This window comes from Colias philodice, chromosome 23 (genome assembly GCF_061535455.1).
Source record: "Colias philodice isolate Cphi_HAF_F1 chromosome 23, ilColPhil1 Martin Lab GWU primary, whole genome shotgun sequence".
Lineage (NCBI taxonomy): Eukaryota > Metazoa > Arthropoda > Insecta > Lepidoptera > Pieridae > Colias > Colias philodice.
Window position 1 is genome coordinate 4,361,505 of NC_143108.1, and position 21,798 is coordinate 4,383,302.

At 34.1% G+C, this 21,798-nt stretch overlaps 4 protein-coding genes across 7 annotated transcripts; 2 read left to right on the forward strand and 2 right to left on the reverse strand.

Annotated features, from left to right (window-relative positions):
• The first annotated feature begins 425 nt into the window (after positions 1-425).
• Positions 426-16,118, forward strand: Tsf2 (transferrin 2). Of its 2 annotated transcripts, XM_089709970.1 has the most exons (16): positions 426-613; positions 728-927; positions 1,068-1,190; positions 1,540-1,701; positions 2,816-2,949; positions 3,470-3,636; positions 5,378-5,522; positions 5,984-6,172; positions 6,554-6,656; positions 7,231-7,413; positions 9,991-10,161; positions 10,810-10,979; positions 11,706-11,849; positions 12,564-12,751; positions 13,393-13,552; positions 13,908-16,118. In XM_089709970.1, exons 1-16 carry the CDS (start codon positions 574-576, stop codon positions 14,176-14,178), a joined length of 2,550 nt encoding a protein of 849 aa, XP_089566096.1. In that variant the 5' UTR covers positions 426-573; the 3' UTR covers positions 14,179-16,118. The 2 variants fall into 2 exon arrangements, with proteins under 2 accessions (XP_089566096.1, XP_089566095.1); XM_089709969.1 differs by lacking the exon at positions 13,908-16,118 and having other exon boundaries at positions 12,564-12,872; positions 13,393-13,541.
• On the reverse strand, positions 16,108-19,155 carry LOC149477993 (telomerase reverse transcriptase-like). The gene is made up of 2 exons (XM_089709968.1): positions 19,026-19,155; positions 16,108-18,592 (listed from the first exon to the last, which is right to left on the reverse strand). Exon 2 carries the CDS (start codon positions 18,471-18,473, stop codon positions 16,182-16,184), a length of 2,292 nt encoding a protein of 763 aa, XP_089566094.1. The 5' UTR covers positions 18,474-18,592; positions 19,026-19,155; the 3' UTR covers positions 16,108-16,181.
• On the forward strand, positions 18,732-20,602 carry LOC149477994 (glycerate kinase). 3 transcript variants are annotated; one of them, XM_089709980.1, is made up of 2 exons: positions 18,732-18,998; positions 19,072-20,602. In XM_089709980.1, exon 2 carries the CDS (start codon positions 19,097-19,099, stop codon positions 20,525-20,527), a length of 1,431 nt encoding a protein of 476 aa, XP_089566106.1. In that variant the 5' UTR covers positions 18,732-18,998; positions 19,072-19,096; the 3' UTR covers positions 20,528-20,602. The 3 variants fall into 3 exon arrangements, with proteins under 3 accessions (XP_089566106.1, XP_089566107.1, XP_089566108.1); XM_089709981.1 differs by having other exon boundaries at positions 18,732-18,862; XM_089709982.1 differs by having other exon boundaries at positions 18,736-18,848.
• LOC149477995 (uncharacterized) lies at positions 20,491-21,623 on the reverse strand. Its single transcript, XM_089709989.1, has 4 exons — positions 21,426-21,623; positions 21,246-21,351; positions 21,065-21,157; positions 20,491-20,974 (listed from the first exon to the last, which is right to left on the reverse strand). Exons 1-4 carry the CDS (start codon positions 21,521-21,523, stop codon positions 20,558-20,560), a joined length of 714 nt encoding a protein of 237 aa, XP_089566115.1. The 5' UTR covers positions 21,524-21,623; the 3' UTR covers positions 20,491-20,557.
• Between the last annotated feature and the right edge of the window lie 175 nt (positions 21,624-21,798).

Below are 21,798 nucleotides of genomic sequence, written 5' to 3' on the forward strand. Positions count from 1 at the left end.
TCATAAACATAAAATGGCCATTCTTGATTTGGTAGACCTAGACAATCAATTCGCCTGAAGACAGAAGATTAATCTTTAATCTACAATAATAATAAATAGATTACACCACGATTTCACCTATTTATTAAATTTACGTTTAAATTCGAAACATAATAAAACGAATAGATATTCTATAAAACAGCTTACAGTCACGTAACAACGCAACTTTTATGGTTGCTTTTTAATTTTTATATAAAATTAAAATTATATGTAATCAATAACGGCAAGGTGAAGGTAGTGCCAAGAGTACCAAGCGGAACTTATCTTCTGCGTACTGCGTAAAAATATAATATCCTACACCCTGTACTGCGCATCTACGTATGAACGCAGATTTATTGACCAGCGACACAAAATTCTTGATGCTCATTGGTGAATTGGTTTTGTGTTTGACAGAAAATTGATCTCAGCAACAAAGCGGGCAGCGGCTTCAAACGATTGACAATTCAGTATTTCGGGTGTGTCCACAACAAGTCCACAAAAAGTTTAAAAAAATTGCTTGAAATAAACAAAATGTTAGTGTAGAAACATATAAAAATGTGGACCTTGTGTATAATTTTATCGTCGCTATTAATTGGTAAGTTTTTAGTGAGTAACCTGTTGGATTCATGGACGTGGAATATATTCATTTCGGTATAATGTATTAAAAGTTTCTGTAGGACGTTGAAAACCCATTAATATTTGTTTTTAGCAACCGTAAGAAGTAGTTATTACGGTAGCGAAAGTCTTTCAAATGGTATTCACAAAGAAGAAAAAGTCGAAGGCAGGGACATGGTCACTTGGTGTACAACATCAATACCAGAACAAACGAAATGCGAAAAACTAGCGAAAGCCGTGTTGCAGGACAAGGGTTTGTTTGGGAAAGATTTCATTGAAATTGAATGTAAAAGGGTAAGTACCTATTTTCCAATGAACTTATTTGTATGCTTCCAAACATCAAATGCATAAATTACTTTTTAACTGATAAAAAAAATTTAAGTATTTCTCCTATTCATATTAGAGTTCCATGATTTATTAACATATTGTTACAGGCGTTTGATGTAGAGGAATGTATGACGTGGGTGGACCAGGGTGATGCATCCCTCCTTGCTTTAGACGCAGGGGAGGTGTATGTCGCTGGACGATACCATTCCCTTGTACCGCTGTTACAAGAGGTAAGTTAAATTCAGAAATTGCTATTTTCATTGTTGTTCAAGTTTATGTATTTATTTATCAAAAATTGAAAGAAATGTGTAATAAATTTATCTTAATGCTCAAAATAAATGGCAAATGCAAATTATATTACTAATATCTACCTACATTAAAATGTGTTCAACATAACTTCACACTAACAAAAATAAAAAAAACTTTTAAATAAATTCAACACACTTTAACATAAAACTTGATACATTATAAGTATACCCAAATAGAAACCAAACATTATATTCAAAAATACCATACATTAGTATATTTCACAAAATAAAATAAAAACAAAGAAACATTTAGAATCTATTTTATGCTTAGCTCTATGGTGCTGGCGAACCATATCAATATGCAGTCGCAGTGGTAAAGAAGGGAGCCCTACCGCATGTGCAACCTGGTATCGGGCTGGCTGGTCTCCGAGGAGCGAGAGCCTGCTTCCCCGGTGTGGGATCGCTGGCTGGTTGGGTGATGCCTGTACATGTGGTAAGTACATCTATATCTATACTAATATTATAAAGAGGAAAGGTTTGTTTGTATGTATGTATGTATGTATGTATGGTTTTCACGCATAAACTTCTGGACCGATTTTGATGAAATTTGGCACAGATAATCTTTAGACCCTGAGAAAGAACATAGGCTACCTTTTATTGCGAAATATGTACCACGGCGAAGCCGGGCGAAGCCGGGGCAGACCGCTAGTGAATAAATAAAAAAATGTGTGTTGATAATGTCCTCATTTATAGCAGAAAATTCTACAGTTAACTAAGTAGTAGTAAGTTTTAAAATAGTTAAACCAGTTCTAAGATTTTAATTTCCCTTTTCAATGTTACTGCTTTTGCATTGGTTTTAAGTAGAACAAATAAATTTGCTGTCCATAAGTTTATGCATATGTAAGCAGAAATGTATTAGATCCGTCATTTTATACAATTCCTAGGAAATGTATGTTGTCCTAAAAATTATTGAATATTTGTGAAATAACTAGCAAAAGGAAATGTACTGTTTTTTTATGTTAAAATGGTTTAGCAAAGCAACAACAGTGTTTGGTTGCTGGTAATTTAGCACGGAGCTGAGTGAAGCAAGCGTGACGCGGCCAGCGAGTGCCAGAATCGACTTTAGGGCGTTTCCCACTCTAACAGAAAAATTCTATGTATTGAGGAATACAAAACTCAAACTCAAACATTCATTTATTCAATTAGACTACTATTTAGTAGCACTTTCGAATCGTCTACTACTACAATAACTTAACAATTAGGGTGCTCCTGAAAACTAAATTTTTATGAAACTTGATCTTTATTTTGATTTACGTTTAAGCGCGTGTTCAGTTGTCGTTTATTGATTCTATATGCAAAAAGCATTTTTTTTTTAATAATTTCCTAACGCAATATGAAAAGTATATGTACAACTTCTAGGAAATGTATATAATTCCTAGATTTAATACATTTCCAGTACACAAATAAAGCAATCATTCAAATTTTTTGTTTTATATTAGAACGGGCTTTTGCTCATAAAAATTTACAATTTCAATTTTTACATAAATTTTCTTTCTTTGCATTAATTCAAATATCAGTTCTGTTCATCTTGAATCATATTTTTTTAGCTTATCAGAGAAGGTGGTTTAAAAATAACAGACTGCAACAATCATGTTAAATCTGCAGTTGAGTTCTTTGGTGAATCTTGTGCACCTAATTCACTGAAAGATATGTACAACCCTATTGGAGATAATCCTGACCAGTGAGTGTATTTTATGTATTTAGTAAAAAATATTTCCTGTTATATTCTCAATAGCACATAAAAAAACATTAACTTGTATTTTTATTAGAAAGTACAACAATGAAAAAATTAAATATATGTCGCCGTAAGATTGCTAGTTGCTACCCTATTGCTCCTTTTTCGTGTTTTCTATCCGTTATAACGTTCCTTGCGTCTTAACAAAAACGTAATAACGCCGAATCGATCGAGACGTCCTTGAGTTTTATCCTTAGCAACACGTTTGGCGATTCATATCTATTATATAGATTTAATCTATACTAATATTATAAAGTTGAAGAGTTTGTTTGTTTGTTTGAACGCGCTCTTCTCTGGAATTACTGATTTAAAAAAATATTAATTATTGAGGAAGGCTATTATATTATCACGCTAAGACCAACAAGAGCGGAGCAATGCGGGTGGAACCGCGGGACACAGCTTGTATTTAATGAAATCTCATTAGAACAACCTTCATTACAATTCCTTTACCTTTATTCATTCCTAGGTTATGCAAGCTATGTACCGGCGGTCCGGGAATACGTTGTACATTAGCGGATCCATACGCGGGGTATGAAGGAGCGCTAAAATGCCTCGTTAGTAACGGAACAGGAGAAATTGCCTTTGTCAGAGATACCACTATACAACATACTTTATTGTCGCACAAGATTTTGGGTAAGGATAATAAGATAGTATTCACCTGTTTGATTTTACGCGTACATTTAAAAATTAAAGATATTAACTGATATTAAATGCGATTTATTCATTTTATCCCGACATTTCGCACACTTTGCAGCGATCGTGGTCACGGGGAGACTGCCCGACTGAAATCTTTAATTTCTAAATGATAAGAATATGTTCTGTAATAATAATATTGCATACATTTTAATGAACAGTTTGTTAAATGTACAGGTTGGAGTTATGACGACGGGTCAGTATTTAACCACCTTACTGACCCGTTTCATAAATCCACCCTGTATATTTCATGGCGAAGGTGGAATTACTAATTACACTTCAGAAGATCTTATTTTATAAGCAACATACACGGCAGTAATACTGCAATGTTATGAGTCAAATGTTTGGAAAAATAAAGACTCTGTTAATCTGAAGAAACTGATTTTGCCAATTTTTATATAACTTAGAGAAATCACGAGTTTGCATGGCTCTTGAGACTAATTTTGGAATATCAACATGTAACTTTTACCAAGCTTGGTCGACTATAAATAAATTATATACATATATATATGGTTATTTTCTCCATTTCACTATGCTTACATCAATAATTTTCCTACTAACAGATGCAATATATACCGAATGCTGTGGAAGTTTTCTAGCTGTCTATCAGTTGTTCTTCTTATAGACGGTTCGAAGATTCCAACAGTAGATTGGATTGCTTCAGAGGAGGTCTTACTATCTTTCTTTTCTTGTGGTTTCTTTGGTGGTGGTATGTGAAAACAAAACTGTATGCTTTGATCGCTAATTTTATATTTCGTTGGATAGCTAGATAGCTGTGGGTGTGGTTTACTTTGGAGCTTTTATATCTGTATCTGAATAATTAAAATAAATTATATGTAGTACTTTTTAATATACATTATAACATTTGCATAAATTTTTATATGAAGAAGTATATGGAAAACCAACAAAAAATTGGTAACTACGTCTATGTACTAGTACTTAATAAAAAGTACTTAAAAGCTTACTAATTCTACTTCGCTACTTTCATTAGGACTTAGCTACTACCCATACTAGTATTCCAAAATACTTCTACCTGGCATAGGCTACCTGGCTGTAGTACTGTAACTATGCTTTAAATAATTTAACATGATCAATTTATCAGTTTTATAATAAAATAAAATAGATTATTTTATTAAAGAAATGTATACTTTTTTAACGAGTATGTATAATATGTTTCTCTGAAAGCATTAAAACTAATAGTCCATCTAAAATATCGCATCAGTCACTAACAAAATAGATAACATTGCTACAGCGAATTTCTATACCTTAAGGCGATTAAGCTACTACCCCTTAACAAACAAAATTGCAAAAAAAAGCTTATCATTCATAGATATAGTAAAGAACTATTCCATCAAACTGGCTAGGCGGTGTAACAGAATCGTATCTGACTGGGAGTCAATTTCTTTCCTTCCTTTCCTTTAAGATATGCATAGCTCAAAGTAATAGGCGAAAAAACTTATCTTAAACATATAATAAAATCATACCAAAACTGTATGTATGTCCAGGCTAAACTCAAGAAATACTGCATGGATTTACTTCAAATTTTGCATGAATATTACTAACAGATCGGGTCAACATAATATAATCTATATATCATCGCTCTAAGACCAGTGAGCGGAGCAATGCGAGTAAAACCGCGGGGCACAGCTAGTTTTAATAAATATGTATTTTAATGTGACAGGTGGGGTAACAGAATCAGACTTTGAACTGATATGTCGTGATGGATCTCGCGCGTCAGTGACGTCATGGGAGACATGTAACTGGGGTCGAGTCCCGGCAGATGCTGTTTTAACATCTAGTGTTGCTACATCTGCACAGAGGGCTAAGTATGTATAGAATATGATACATATTTACATAGACAATCATATAAATGCGAATTTTATTAAATTGAAGAATGGATTGGGGAAATAAATCGAGAATAGAATTCAATTCAACATTGTCTATGCTCAATTCCAATGTGACATTCTTATATTCTCTTTATTCAAAGTCAAGTTAAATATCTATAAAAATTTAAATTAAGAAAAAGAATAACACCTACCAATTGAAATATTGATAAGGTCTATATTGTGTATTATTCCCATATTAACAGAATATAAATTTAAAGATTTTAAAGGATCCTTCTCATTTCTACAATATTGACAATGGACATTTATATAAATTAGAAACAGCAATGGTCCCAGCGGTGATCCTTGTGACACCGCTCTTCAAAAAACACAATTTACCACAAACTTAACTAGGATTTCTACACAAAATCTTCTTATACCCAACCAATAATACTTGTTAACAGGTACCAAAACCTAATAATGAAAATAGTAGAACTATACGGTGAACCGAATCCAATGAACAAAATGTCGAATCGAACGGACGCGTATCAACAAGACGCGTATGGGAATTGGTTATCTTCGACTACGGAGAAAGCGCGGTATTTCGATCAGTTTAGAAGAAACCAGTTTGATAGACAGGCTGATGAGGACAGGTAAAATTTTAATAATAGTTTATTTAGCAGTTTTAGTTTATATTGTTTCAAAGGAAACTTAACCGCTTTAAAGAAATTTTGTAAATGTTACAGGAAAAATATTTTTGACATATTCAATTATATTATGTTTATAGTATTGCAATTGGCTATAGATATTTGTTTGGTCGAATTTGAGCATAAAGTTGATACTGAAGAAAAGCTTAACTAAATATTATATTGCAGAAACAGGCAATCTTTATCTTTAATGTTTTGTTTAGCGCCATTTTAGCGTCTATGCCTCTTAAAACACAACTGATTTTTAAAAAGATTTCCGTATTATTGGAACATTTGGTATGTGATCTGTATTATGTTTACATCTTATAACAAATAAAACATTTTCAGTACATTATCTCCATACAAGCCAAGAGTGGATGGGCGTGGTCAGCCCATTGAATTACCGTTTAAACTGTTTCAATCAGAAGGCACTACAGATTTGTTGTTGCAGGTAAGATATTTTATTTAAGTATGCTTCTAATATTGTTAGAATAAAATTTTATATTACATATTTGTAAAAACCCCTGCTAAGTGGTTTTAAGTGGGTTAAGTATTTCATCACAAAAATTTTTCCCTCGATTAAAGTTTCTTATTTTTTATTTTCCACTGGTCTGTAAGAATTATTCTACCAATTTTATCTATTTACATATATTGTGTCCAAGATACCTTACTACAAATTTTTCAATATAATATATTATTATTTTTAATTATAATATGTAATATATTATAATTATTAATAAGTAGTTTACAAATAGTTACGCCATTTGCGATTACATTGTTTTATGATAATGGTAAATGAGTTTTAACATTACCTATTGCTATTGCAAATCTAGGAACAATTAATCAATATAGCTCAACAACATAATATGGTCTAAAATCCGGGATAAGAAAAATGTACCTTCAGCTGTTATTTAGATGAAACCATTTTTCATATGCTGATTTCAATATCATGAACTTATAAAAACAACCTCTGCCATCATAAGACTTCTGCAATTAATAGTAATTAAATACATTTTATTGAATAGGATGCAACAATAAGTTTCCGCGTTCTCAAAGAAGAGGAACAAGCTGCACAGCACATACTGAACAATAAATACGTGGGCGAGCAAGCTGAAAAAGCTGTTATCGGTATACGAGACTGTCCAGTGAAACGGGCCGTGCTATGTGTCACTAGTGATCCTGAGATGGAGAAATGTGTTAAAATGAGGGTAGGTAGATAAATAAATATATATATATTTCTTACTAGATTTCCGCCCGTGCCTTCGCACGCGTTTTCAAAGAAATCTCGCAAAGTTCCCATTTCTGTGGGATTTCCGGGATAAATAGTAACCTATGTCTTATTCTGGGTCTTCAGCTACCTCCATAACAAATTTCATTGAAATAAGTTCAGCAGTATGTGCGTTAAGGAGTAACAAACATCCATCCTCACGCTTCGCATGTATAATATAAGTAGAATGCATAATAATGTTGGAAAGGAAAGAGTAATTTTACTTGGTAGAGTAAATTCTCAATAGTAAATACGTGGGCGAACAAGCAGAGAAAGCCGTGATCGGTATACACGACTGTCCGGTGAAACGGGCTGTGCTATGTGTCACTAGTGATCCTGAAATGGAGAAGTGTGTTAAAATGCGGGTAGGTTGAAAAATTAACATTAAGCTATTGCATTGCTTCTATCGCGGGCCTTGAGCGCGGGGACCGAATCGAGAAATTCCGTAACAAAAAAACCTCACGCTCCCCACGGGGACGGGCGCGGAGGTGTGGTTGAAGGTATAGCATGCAATAGCTTTACCGCGGCAGTCCCCGAGTGACACACGTCTTTTTTTATTATACAGGAGCAATATAGCGGTCCAGTTATTATGAATAAAATCGGAATATGTTATAATTTATTGTACATTAAATATTTATACAAATATATATACCTGTCATAGGTATAAAGATTATACTGTATGTATTAATTTATACTGAATATATTTTTTGTTAAAGTTTATGTACCTACTACATGCTACTGATATGTACTTCTAAATAAGCCAATAGAAGTTTATTAACATATTATTTATGTATCTGTATCATAAATTATATAATAGACTACTACAGATGCCGTACAAAATCAAATGACCAAATTTACCCAGGCAATTGTCGGAAAATAAAATAAAATTCCGGCTTTGTGGACCACCATTTTTGTACGGCATCTGTGTCATACTATTTTAATACTGCTTTTAATCCATTATTCCGCAACGTTGTATAAAAATCATGGAGACAAGGGGAAAAAATCTCTACCTGTACTTTTGAATTCTCATCTGCACTCAGTTGGACAGCTTACAAGTGACGGCATTGGTTAGGGAGCCAGGTGCAAATTGGGTTCATTATTTCCTCTCAAGAGATAATTCGTCAGAAGCATCAGAGTATAGTATTATAAAGCCTCGTGAACGTCAGCTGGCGCTCGGTTGGGGGGGTGAGCGGTTGTAGCCTCCCACGCACGTAGGAAAAAAAATACATTCATTCATTCATTTCCTCTCAGCTAAAAATTGGTCAAATTGTAGCTAACCCAATATCTCAACGAAAAAAAATAATCAGCTGGTTACAACTTGGTGTATTATACGTCAGCTGGCGTCTCGAACATGAAAGTTAAATTTAAAGAAAAAATTATTTTCCGTGATTTCCTCTCAAACAAAAATTTACCTAATGATAGCTTATATGTAACTATGGATAAATATATAGGTCAGCTGGCTGTATCTTGGTGGAAAAACCGTCAGCTGATACGGGAGGCTACAACCGCTCTTCCCCCCAACCGAGCTCCAGCTGACGTTCACGAGGCTTCATAATACTATACTTTGATGCATTTTACTAATTACCGCTTGAGAGGAACTTGGTCATAAAATCTGTTCCTGGCTCCCGTACTACATAGTGCTGAATCTTATTATTTTATGCTCTTATATCGTTCTAGATAGGTCACCTGGTGGTTCAAATGACCCATAACTTTTTCAACATGGGCCTGTAGTCTATAAGTATTGTGTAAGATTAACAACATTTGAACAACAGCTACACTACAAGAAGACATCGCTCCACATTAGACTGCTGATTGCCCCATTATTGAAGTGATTTATTAGTCAATTATCTCACTTCCTTACTGGAGTTCTTTCAGGAGTTTTAAAACTGCGTGTGAATTGAAGGATGAAGATATTCTAAATTTTTCATCACAAAAATGTATTAAAATCGGTTCAGTCATTTAGGAGAAGCTCGGGGATACACTGCACAAACAGAATAAATTTATATATTGTATTCACATATTATGTAATTATAAAAGTATGGTAGTTATAAGTATTTTAAATATAAAACATTTATTTTATGTACTAAAGTGTCTTTTAAAATTTTAATAAATACTATTATTGGAGCTGCAAACATGTGAGTGGTGTAATTGCTATATGTGTTTATTGATGTGTGTATTTGTTTATTTCGTATTATATACCAAAAGTAAATAAACCTATTTTTCATGTTGTTAGACAGCTGCATTTATTATTTCATTTCGTGGTTTAAGCAGTTGCTTTATGTATCAATTTGTATTACTTTATTTTTATTTTATACTCGATAAATAATGATACATTGAATGATACCTCTGAATCCGTATGAACTTCCTTATGGCCTATATTCTGTTCATTCATATTTTATAAAAATAAAATCTTTCCGTTTTTCCGTTTTCTTCCTACATGCAAGTAGATAAAACTATTTGCTTTATATGTCGTCAAAACTTTTTCCATATTCAAAATTAACGTAATATCCCATACCAGGTGGCGCTAAAAGCGGCATTCCTTTCACCCGTACTCATATGTTGGAGAGCACATTCAGCAAGACACTGCGAACGTGCTATCGCAGATGGCACAGCGGATATGGCATTATTGGACGCAGCTGATATGCTCCACGCGGCTTACCAGCACCGACTGGTGCCTTTCATGCAAGAGGTGAGGGTTATATAGGTTTAAAATTTGAATTTAGAACGCACTCGGATTGGTTGTGTCCTGACGTTATAGTTGATATGGCGATACTAGCACCGACTGGTACCGTTCATACAAGAGGTGAGGATTATAAGGGCCGATTTTTCAATGCTTGGATAAAACTTATTCGTCGAATAATGTATAAAACTATCATTCTAAAAACGTATTCTAATTGCCCGTATTTGACAGTTTACGTGACATTTTAATATTATCGTGTAATACTTTATTGGACGGATAAGTTTTATCCAAGCATTGAAAAATCGGCCCTTAAGCTTTTAAATTTTTGAATTTTGAACGCGTGCGTATTCGCGAACGTATATTGGGCGAGCTTTCACTGATGGTACAGCGGATAAGGCTTTACTAGCACCGACTGGTGCCTTTCATGCAAGAGGTAAGGGGTATGTTTTAAAATTTAGAATGCGTTCGAATTCTTTTCTAGTCGATAACCCTATAAGGTGATATGCATAATTGCATAATGCAGCACGCCGCAAAATATTGTTTTATTTTTTTATAATAATATTTATTTCTTAAGCGTGTAGTGTAGTAGTTTTTTGTAGCAACATGGAAAAATTATTAAAAATACATGGATACTAAAATGTTTATTTTCGAACTCAGGTGTATTCAAGCGGTCATAGCTGGTACTACGCAGTGGCTGTAGCCAAAGAGCAAGATCCGGACACAGATCTGACATATCTAAGAGGAAAGAATACATGTCACACGGGTATAGGAATGGCAGCGGGTTGGATATACCCGCTCGCGTACTTGATGTCTAATGGCTGGATCAGGTATGATGAAAATAAAAATTGTTTAATGAAAAATTTTTTATTACGTTTTTGTATCGATAGAAAGGAAAGCAAATAAGTTTTTTTGGACTCTGAAATAAAAAAAAGTGGCTTTTATTTTGTTATAACTGGTATTTTGTGTAAGGAAAAAATTCCGGTACAATTTCATTAATGAAATATTATAAGTTAAATTAAAAAAATATACCACAAATGATTTTGATATGTAGATTACTTTAGTAAAGAAATATTACGTTCTACATTATAACACAGATCTTAATTTAATATGTAAAACTCCGAAAATAAGTTAGTTCACATCACTATAAGTTCTACTAGTTAGTTATTTTTATTCTTTTTAATCAACAATTACGGTACCACGAGCAAATGCATTTTTTATAATCGTACCAGCTCCCACGACACAAGTTCTCTTAGTGTGGGAGCTACAGTTAATAATTATATTGTATAATAAGCGACAGCAAATTCTGATATTGTTAAATTTGTTTTGTTACCTACTGTGTTTTTGCTGAAATAAATAATTTTTCATTTTCATTTTCAATTTTTCACTTGTAAAAGTTATTACATTCTAAATGAATACACAGATCTTAATTTAATATCTAAAACTCCAAAAATAAGTTGGTCTACATCACTATAACTATATTATGTTCAACTTGTAATAATAAGTTACAAACATCATGTATGTTCTACTTGTAATAACAAGAGTACAAATAACAGGCCATACGGATGTGACGGAGCGCACGCAGCAGCGCAATACTTCGCTAAGTCGTGCGCGCCCGGCTCGCTGAGCACGGAGTACGTGGACTCGGGGACTGTGCCGCACGATAATCTGTGCCACCTGTGCCATGGCGCTTCTTTCCGGTGAGTTTGTTTTTTATAGATTTTGTGGTGTGTGATTGTGTTGTTTCGTAATATTTATATTTGACGGTCGATGGTGAAGTTGAATTTTTGTAATAGGTTTTTATTTAAGATACTGTTATCGACGTGCATTGAACTAATTATGTGCACGCTAGATGGCTCATGTTGAAATGGTCCAAGTATGACACAACTGTATGACTCAATTTGTGTGTATACGCGCGTGTTCAATTAGTCTCTTGGAACGTAGGGTGCGATTGCTTAATGTATAAGCACACCCCGGACACTCCATACAAAATTATCGTTTTGACAGTCACACTGTAGAGACTGCAAATGTGTGTGTTAACGCTTTATGGTTAGCACATTTGTGACTAGCGTAAAAAAAAATTCGCGTTTTTCTGATGAAATACATCCGTAAACAGCACAATACCTAACCATTTTCTATGAAAAACGATAATCACTAATCCAAAATAATAAAATTACTTTAAGTCAATTTGATTAATGTTGTCAATCTTCGTTGCGTATCGTCCTTGTAGAAAAATGTGGACCATTTTTAGTCTGATCGTGCGGGGTGAGGTGAGGTGTTTAATTTTGGCGGGAGGCGGAGAGTGTCCGTTCTGTAGCGTTTAGCTACTATTATGTATTCTGTGACTGAAGTGTACACAGTACACGCGCGTGTAACATGTGTGTGAGGTAATGATGTCGTGTGTGTGTGTGCAGGCGGTGCCGGCGCGACGCGAGCGAGCCGTACTACGGGCACGCGGGCGCGCTGCGGTGCATGGTGGAGGGGGGCGGGCACGCGGCCTTCGTGCGGCACAGCGCGCCGCACGAGGTGGCCGCCGGCCGCCGGCGGGACTGGTGGGCGCGCGACCTGCTGCCCGACGACCTGCAGCTGCTGTGCCCCGACGGTGAGTGTACACGCGGCCTTCGTGCGGCACAGCGCGCCGCACGAGGTGGCCGCCGGCCGCCGGCGGGACTGGTGGGCGCGCGACCTGCTGCCCGACGACCTGCAGCTGCTGTGCCCCGACGGTGAGTGGCAGTGGTGACGGTAGAGGGGAAGGGAGGGGTGGGGCTGCGGCTGCTGTGTGTGCGGGGGAAGAGGTGCGAGGCAACGGGCGGGGGGCTGCGCACACGCAGTGTAGCACGTCGAGAGCGTCGGGGGAAGTGGTGCGGGGGGGGTACTGTGTGACACGCGGTGCGGCACGTGACAGCGGGGGGAGGTGGCGGCTGCTGGTCTATTGTGGAAGACATGCAGCTGTTCTGTGCCAAGGTATTAGGTGCAATGACTGGTAGATACGACTGTTATAAGCAATAATATAAAGTACCATAATTACTGCACTAATTCCAGTATCTAAATAATCTAAATTTTTAAAGTTGTTGAAATTTAATGAATATTTCGTTAGAAATTTAAGCAGATAGTGACTACTTATTAAATTATTTCTATTTTGTCAATTTACTTAATTCGTATAACTTATATCGTATTTTGTTAAAAATAGCAAAAAATATTGATCATCACTTGAAAATAATAACAATATTATGTACATTACAGGCACCAGAGCTAAAGTGCACGAATACAAGAACTGTAACCTCGGTAAAGTCCCAGGTTCAGTGCTCATGGGACGCGCTAATCACACAGAATTGGATACGTTCTCTAATCTCATGCTGTACGCGCAGCAGTTCTATGGCGCCACTGTTAATGATGACTTTAGGTAAGTTTTATGTGTTGTTAGTGAAAATATTAAATAATGGAAAAATTCAAAGCAAAATTTCGATCACTTATTGTAATGTAACGATTTGAACTTAAAATTATTGTATACTGTTTTGAAACTTTTATGCTTTTCAACATAATATAAATTCTGTTTCAATTGATTAAAGCGGTTGTTACTCGTAAAAGTTATAATAATTATTAAATATGGTATAATATATTGTGCTATCTATTTATTCCCCCACAACACAAGCCTTAATTGAGCTTACTGTGGGACTAGGTCGATTTGTGTAATAATGTCCTATAATTATTATCTTAATTTTTATACTTATATTACAAACTTTTCACCAAATTTCCAGCTTCAGCATGTTCTACTCGCAACCGCCATACGCCGACCTAATATTCAGCGACGCAGCGGTCCGTCTAAAGCCCCTGCCACACTACCAGCGATCCGCAGAAATTATCGCGGGCAAATCGCTTCCACGGGCGGCTAGAATCGTCTCGTGTGACGCGCCGCAAGCTTCGTATTATATCGCATCGGATCCAGACTTTTTGTCGCACGCGAATAGAGAATATGTGTTTGTCTATGGCATTGTTTTTGCGTTGTCTATGCTCGCTTTATTAAGATGATTAGGAAAAAAGTACCAAAATATTTTGTAATCAATAAATCTTAATATCAATTAATAGACAACATATTATGTTTGTCTATGGCATTGTGTTTTGAGATGATTGTAAATGGTTAGGGAGCCAGGTGCAAATTTGGTTAACTATTTCCTCTCAAGAGATAATTCATCAGACGCATGAGAGTATAGTATTATAAAGCCTCGTGAACGTCAGCTGGCGCTCGGTTGGGGGGGTGAGCGGTTGTAGCCTCCCACGCACATAGGAAAAAAAATACATTCATTCATTCATTTCCTCTCAGCTAAAAATTTGTCAAATTGTAGCTAACCCAATATCTCAACGAAAAAAAATAGTCAGCTGGTTACAACATGGTGTATTATACGTCAGCTGGTGTCTCGAACATGAAAGTTAAATTTAAAGAAAAATTTATTTTCCGTTATTTCCTCTCAAACAAAAATTTACCTGATGATAGCTTATATGTAACTGTGGATAAATATATATGTCAGCTGGCTGTATCTTGGTGGAAAAACCGTCAGCTGATACGGGAGGCTACAACCGCTCTTCCCCCCAACCGAGCTCCAGCTGACGTTCACGAGGCTTTATAATACTATACTCTCATGCGTCTGACGAATTATCTCTTGAGAGGAACTTGGTCATAAAATCTGCTGCTGGCTCCCGGACCAAAAGAAAAAGGTCTAAATATTATGTAATCAATTTTTTTATAGATGACTAATATTTCTTCAACCAGTGTTCAACGCTTTGTTGTTCGCTTCCACGAGCAGCTAGAACCGTCAATAAATTGTAATATGTTATTTTGATTGGTATATATGTCACGGCTAAAGGTAGGTGAGAACATAAACTTAAGATTAGCCGGCTAAACTTAGGTTTATTTTCGACGAGGTGTTAATGTTAGTTTGTTCTATCTTTAGCCGGCTAAACTTAAGTGTAACCGCAGGCCCGTGGCTAAAAATGTCGGGGTGGGTAGATTTGGTTAGCGCCGGGCCGGTGGAGGGCTTGAGGGGCCCGCACAGTGCCAGAAAACACTCGCCCTGTTCCTTACATGTATTATAGTAACCAAATCTACCCACCCCGACTCAGGGCAGAAAGCTGGTGGCTAGGTTAGGTTAGGTTAGAACTCTTAAGACCCGCACGAGCCGAGCGAGCGCAGCGAGCGTGCTGCGGCAGCAGCCGGCGAAGTGCCAGAAAACACTCGCCCTGTTCCTTACATGTATTATAGTAACCAAATCTACCCACCCCGACATTTTTAGCCACGGGCCTGCGGTTACACTTAAGTTTAGCCGGCTAAAGATAGAACAAACTAACATTAACACCTCGTCGAAAATAAACCTAAGTTTAGCCGGCTAATCTTAAGTTTATGTTCTCACCTACCTTTAGCCGTAACATATATACATATTGGAATATGTATTTCGTGAAATGTTTTACGAATTTTTAATTTCTCTTTGAAATGTGTGTACTTTTGATCAGATTCTGTCCACATTGATAATATTATCTATTTTTAATTTATAAGATTAGAAATATTTCTTAAACCAATGTCCGTCCAATTATACTTAAAGTTGTGTGTCTTTACGCACATAACATATTACCTCTTATTATGTTTATTTTTCAATGGAATCTAATAGAGATTCATTTTTATAGGTATTACAAATGTTGCTTGCAATTTATAAATAATAAGTAAGCACGATTTACTTAATTGTACAAAAGTTAATTTGAATCTCGTATTTTTATTTTATATTTTGCTTATTATATAAGAAGCACTGTGTTTAATATTTTAAATAAGTTTTAATATATTTGAATCCATCCAATGATAAGTGTCTGATATTATGTAGTTTATAGCATAGATTTAATCCGTCCATTTTAAATCATGACTCAAAGGGTTTCCTAAACATACTTTATTATTATGTTTCGCCAATAAAACAATTTTATACAAAGTTGCCAGTTTTATTTCTAAAAAAACACTCAATTTCCTTGACACAAATAATTAAAAAAATACGCTATACAAATATATTTTTATAACACTGAAATCCAGCAGGTAAATCGTCAAATGTTTTCATAATTTTTCTGAGGTCTGGTCGTCTACAAACTATTTTGACAGCAGAACGTCCGATTTCACCAGAACTTTCTATTCGACACGCATGCTCCCGCCATTTCCCAAAAATACAATTTGTTTTCGATAATTCAGCATCTATATAAGGTATCAGTGAACTACATTTCGGAGTCTTTTTCGCACATAACAACAAGGCTTTAAATGATAAATACCGAAAATGATTTATACAATACACAAAGAGATAGTCATTCGGTTTATTTTTCAATAACACTTCTATCATCGTATTACATAATTTTACAGTGATTTTCTTCTTGTACAGTGTCAAATATTTTAACATGTCTCTCTCCTTACACAGTAGGGACAAAATTGTACAAAATTTATTTGCCGATACGCAAAATGATGTGAAAATTATACGCCAAATTGTTTCTTCGTCGTTGTATTTTAAATTAAAGATGTGATCGTTTAACGGAATTCCGGATTGTCCGATTCTGTTCTCTATAAAATTTTCCATATCTTCTATTGCAGAAGAAAAAGTTATTTTATAGCACATCTGTCCAGTATAAATATTACTAGCTCTGTTTACATTTAAATTATTCGTGTTATATGTATATCCCAGAAAACTTATTTCCTCGCACATTTTTATGTCTGGATATTCGAAATTAACGGCAGTTTTACTATAATTAACATTTTTATACTTGGATAACGACTTCAGAAAACTATGTGCATCATGAATGTCGTCGGTAATATAAAGATAATCGTCAACGACTCTGACAAATAGTTTTAGTTGATTATCTGTTATATTCATGTGTTCTGCAAAAAATAATTTATCCATGTACGAGTAATATAGCTCAGATAACGCTGGCGAATATTTGTATCCTTGGACTAGTCCAGCTTTCCACTCATATACTGTGGATCCAGCACGAATGAGCAACGGTTTCTTAAGCTCTTCCATCATTTCCTTATATTGTAGAGCAAACTTATTTTTTATGTGTAAAGGGTAATCTGATGTTTGAAACAGCATAAACTTTTCGTAGAGTATTTTTTGAAGCATTGCTTTATTGATCGATCCGAAAGCATTACTTAAATCGGTTTTCACGAAATACAATTTAGGTTTGTTATTTTTCACCCAGCATGAATGAAGCGCGGCAAATTGCGTTTCCAGCTTTTCATTTTGCTTTCCGTGCAATATTCTCAGAAAAGCAAGTCGTTCTTTTATTTTATATTTTTCCGTGTTATTTAAAGTTCCATTTTTATATCGCACAATCGGCCTAAAATTATTGTTAGATTTTAGTACGAGATGAAGTTTGGGTATTTCTTTACTGATGTGTTTTATATCAACTCGCTCTTGCAAAATATATTTTATTTTCACCTTTTTTCCTAAACAATACGGTTCATACTTGGTTATTATATTATTTATCCTCATAGTTGATAGTTCTTTATCATAAAACCGTTGCCATTCACTGATCCAGAAATAATGGAGCTTGTTTTCGTCCGAATCTACTTTACAAGTTGTAACATAGAAATTTAAACATATAAATGCAGATAAAATATTTCGAAATACCCACATCAAAATAGTTTCTAAAATATATTGAGATTCAGATTCAGCAACTCCTAAATTTTTCCACATTTCAGTCGTGAAATCCCAGGTTTCAAGGAGTTTTCCAAAAAATATATGTTCCTTTCTCATGCTATAAATTATTCTTCTAATGCACGATTTAAATATTTTGATGTTGTGATTGTTTCCAAAAAACAATTTCGGCATAATTTTTAACATAAACAGTATAGATCCATTTAATATTAGTTTCTTATCAACAACTTCCAAAGACTTGCCGCTTGTTTTATTATTTAAAAAGTTTTTAAAGTCGTCACCACAATTATTTTTAATATTAATCCTCAAACATGATAATATCTCGCGAATAATCTGCGGTAATTTACTTACCGTATAGTCTTCTTGAAAAATGTTATATAGAAACTTCTCATGATTTTCTGTTTTTAATATTTTTAAACAGAAAACATTATTGAATGATCTAGCATTTTGTTTATTTAGAAAATTGTAAGAAAAACAAACTGAACCAATCATTTTAATAATATGTATCTTAATATTGACTACAATATTGATCTCACTTTCGTAGCGACCACTATGCTTTAATTCAAATTTTGCGGCGACTTGTTCAAACATGTATGTGTTGCGGATGGGGATTCTCGCTCTACGGGATGGGGTAGTAAGTAGACGTTCCATTTTATGGAATATAATATTGTCATCATGGATGGAATAAATAAAATAAATATATTAACTTATTATACCAATTGTTCGGTATTGATACGGATTCTATACTTTTAACAACGTTTTAACACCATCTGAAAAAAAAATTAAATTTATTAACTTTTTGACATATCGATATCAGAATTTTTGGCGGTAAAATTTAAATCTATAGTACCAACGAATACCTATGTATAATTATTTATACAAAGTTCACTTTACATTTCACTAAGATCACAGAGCAAGTAATATTGTCGACTAAGATCTAAAGAGCAATCATTATTTTTTTTATAATTATAATTTATGTATCACATAAAACTGTAATCAGTAAGAATAAGTTTAGAGATAAGTAAGGTTAGGTATTTGGAGTAAGTATGTGTATTTGTGTTTTTGATAACAATCATATCTGGTTTTAAGATAATAAGAAACATTTTAATTTTATGATCACTACATTATTTATTTTGCTCTGTGAATGAGATCATATTGGGTTTGAAGTTTTTTTCTGTAAGTAAATTAATTACCTATTCTTACCTCAATATTCATTCACTTATAGTTAATCATTTCATTTTCTTTACAGGTCCTATGTACTTTAAAATAAAGCTATGGCTAAACACACATTTGAACATCTGCTTAAAATATTTCAAAGCAGTATTACACCGGTTTTACCTGAAAACTTCATTAGAAAGACTATAAATTACAACTCAGCCACAGAACAACTTAAAATTTTTGGCTGTGACCATCCATTGAAAAATAAAAATTTATATATAGTTGGAGCTGGAAAAGCTGTAAAAAATATGGCTTTGGAAGTAGAAAAGATATTTGGGTCTAAAATAGAAAATGGTATAATCAGTGTACCTGTTGGGAGTAAAAGTGGTGATACTAGTAAAACATTATTAACCTATTTGGAGGGTGCTAAAAATAATTTACCAGATAAAGAAGCAGAATATACCAGTTTAAAAATAAAAACTTTAGTCTCTAGTCTCACTGAAAAGGACTTTCTCTTAGTCTTACTATCTGGGGGAGGATCAGCTCTACTCCCCTTGCCCAAGCCACCAATAACATTAGAAGAGAAAACAGAATTAGTAAAAAAGTTAGCAAATGCTGGGGCAGATATAAAAGAGTTAAATACTGTGAGAAAAAGGATATCAGATATGAAAGGTGGACAATTAGCGCTACAAGCTCAACCAGCTCAAGTTGTAACATTAATATTATCAGATATTGTAAATGACCCCCTAGATCTTATTGCAAGTGGCCCTACCGTGAAAAATGAAGACCCAAAAACAGCAGCTTTGGACATCATATATAAATATAATTTATATGATGACCTGCCTGCTTCTATTAGACATGTATTAGAAAAAAGTGAAGATAGTCCATCATTTCCAGATAATAATGTACACAACTACATTATTGGTTCCAATAAATTGAGTATAGAAGCAGCAAAATCACAAACAAAGAATTTAGGGTATGTTGCGTTAGACCTTTCTCATACAATAACAGGGAACGTTAAATATGTTGCTAAGGAGTATCTTAAAATGACTGCACTATTCTGTGACTTTATGAACAAGAAAATAGATTGCCAATCACTCAAATCTGGACTTGATAAAATTGATTTACCTGTCTCTTATGATAACATAGTTGGGCTAGATGCTCATTTCAATGAAGGCATCTGCCTAATATTAGGTGGAGAAACAACTGTGGAAGTTAGAGGATCAGGAATAGGTGGTAGAAATCAGCAGTTGGCTTTAGAATTTTCTTCATTACTACATGACCATAAAAACCATCTAAATGCTGATGTGTTTTTCTTAAGTGCTGGCACAGATGGTATTGATGGGCCCACAGATGCTGCAGGGGCAATAGGGTACCTGAATTTAGTCACAGATTCTAAGCAAGAAAATCTAGATGTTGATACTTATTTAAAAAATAATGACTCTTATTCATTCTATAAACAGTTCAGAAATGGGGAATTACATGTTATTACAGGGCATACAAACACAAATGTGATGGATATTCATTTAATTCTTATAAAAAAATAATATTTTATTCTAGGTATATTTATTTATTTCTTATGAAGATGGTTTTAAAAATAAATTAAGTTTATTGTTTTTATCCTTCTCTTCTTTTATTTTAGCAGATGCTAGAACGGCTCGCTGACATAACCCAGCAAATTTATCTTTTTTCTTTTTACTGTTTTTAATTGTTTCTGTTTTAACAGTTGATTTGAGTTTATTATTTTCATTTTTCAAAGAAAATATGTCAGAAGTATTACTGTAAACATTTAATGGCTTCATGGAATTTAATGGGGCTTCTTTCTTTTTTGATAAATCTTTCTGCTTTTTAATTGGAAGTTTTTTATCTGGCTGGATTGGACTTTCTACTTTGTTGTCTTCCCTCTGATTTATAATTGCCTTTTTATTCACCTTTTTGTTAAATTTTGGGATATCTATTGAAGTAACATGTCCACAAAATGAACATATCTTTTCCTGAAAGCAAATTTTTAAAATATAATAAATAATATGATTATTGATTATTCTCAATCGGATATATTTAATAAGATTCTTTCTCATACACACCAGTTGATTAGAATTAAGAAGACTTTGTTTCTTTGGGTCAGTACTCGCTTTTATCCTTTGCTTTTGTTTTTTGCTTAGTTTAGTTGATTTAATCTGAAATCAAATGTTTCATATAAATACAGTGTATGCTTTACTGTATAATATTTAACAATCATCATCCATAATATTAAAAGATACACACTCTACACTTTGTCTTTCTTTTCCATTCTAAGCAGCAATGGGAACATCTTAATTTGCTTAAACTGCTGCTAGAGTCATAGTTGGAGACGAATTCTGGACATCGCATCCTATAATTTGAAATATACGTAAATATATAATGATAATTCTTTGATCACATCTCAACAAACTTTGATTTACATACAAGTAATAACTTTTGAGAATATCGTTGACTTTATTTTCTACTGGCCGTGACAGTACTGAAGCTGCTTTAAATAAAAAATCGGACCTATTTTCATTCATTTTTATATCCAAAAAACCTTTAAATATTAATTTTTATTTGTCACAAAATTTATCAACATTTTGAGGGAGGTTATGTTTTTGTTTTTTGACATATTTTGACAGTGATGATTGACTGGTTAAAAGACATCACCGTCATCGTTCAATATTCGCTCCTTTTGTAATATTAATAATTAATATAATATAATACTGTAATATACCTAAGAAGACTATAAACCAGTCAGGGTATCAAACACAGTATCTAACAACTTACAACAGTCCAAAATCTTAAACTTGGG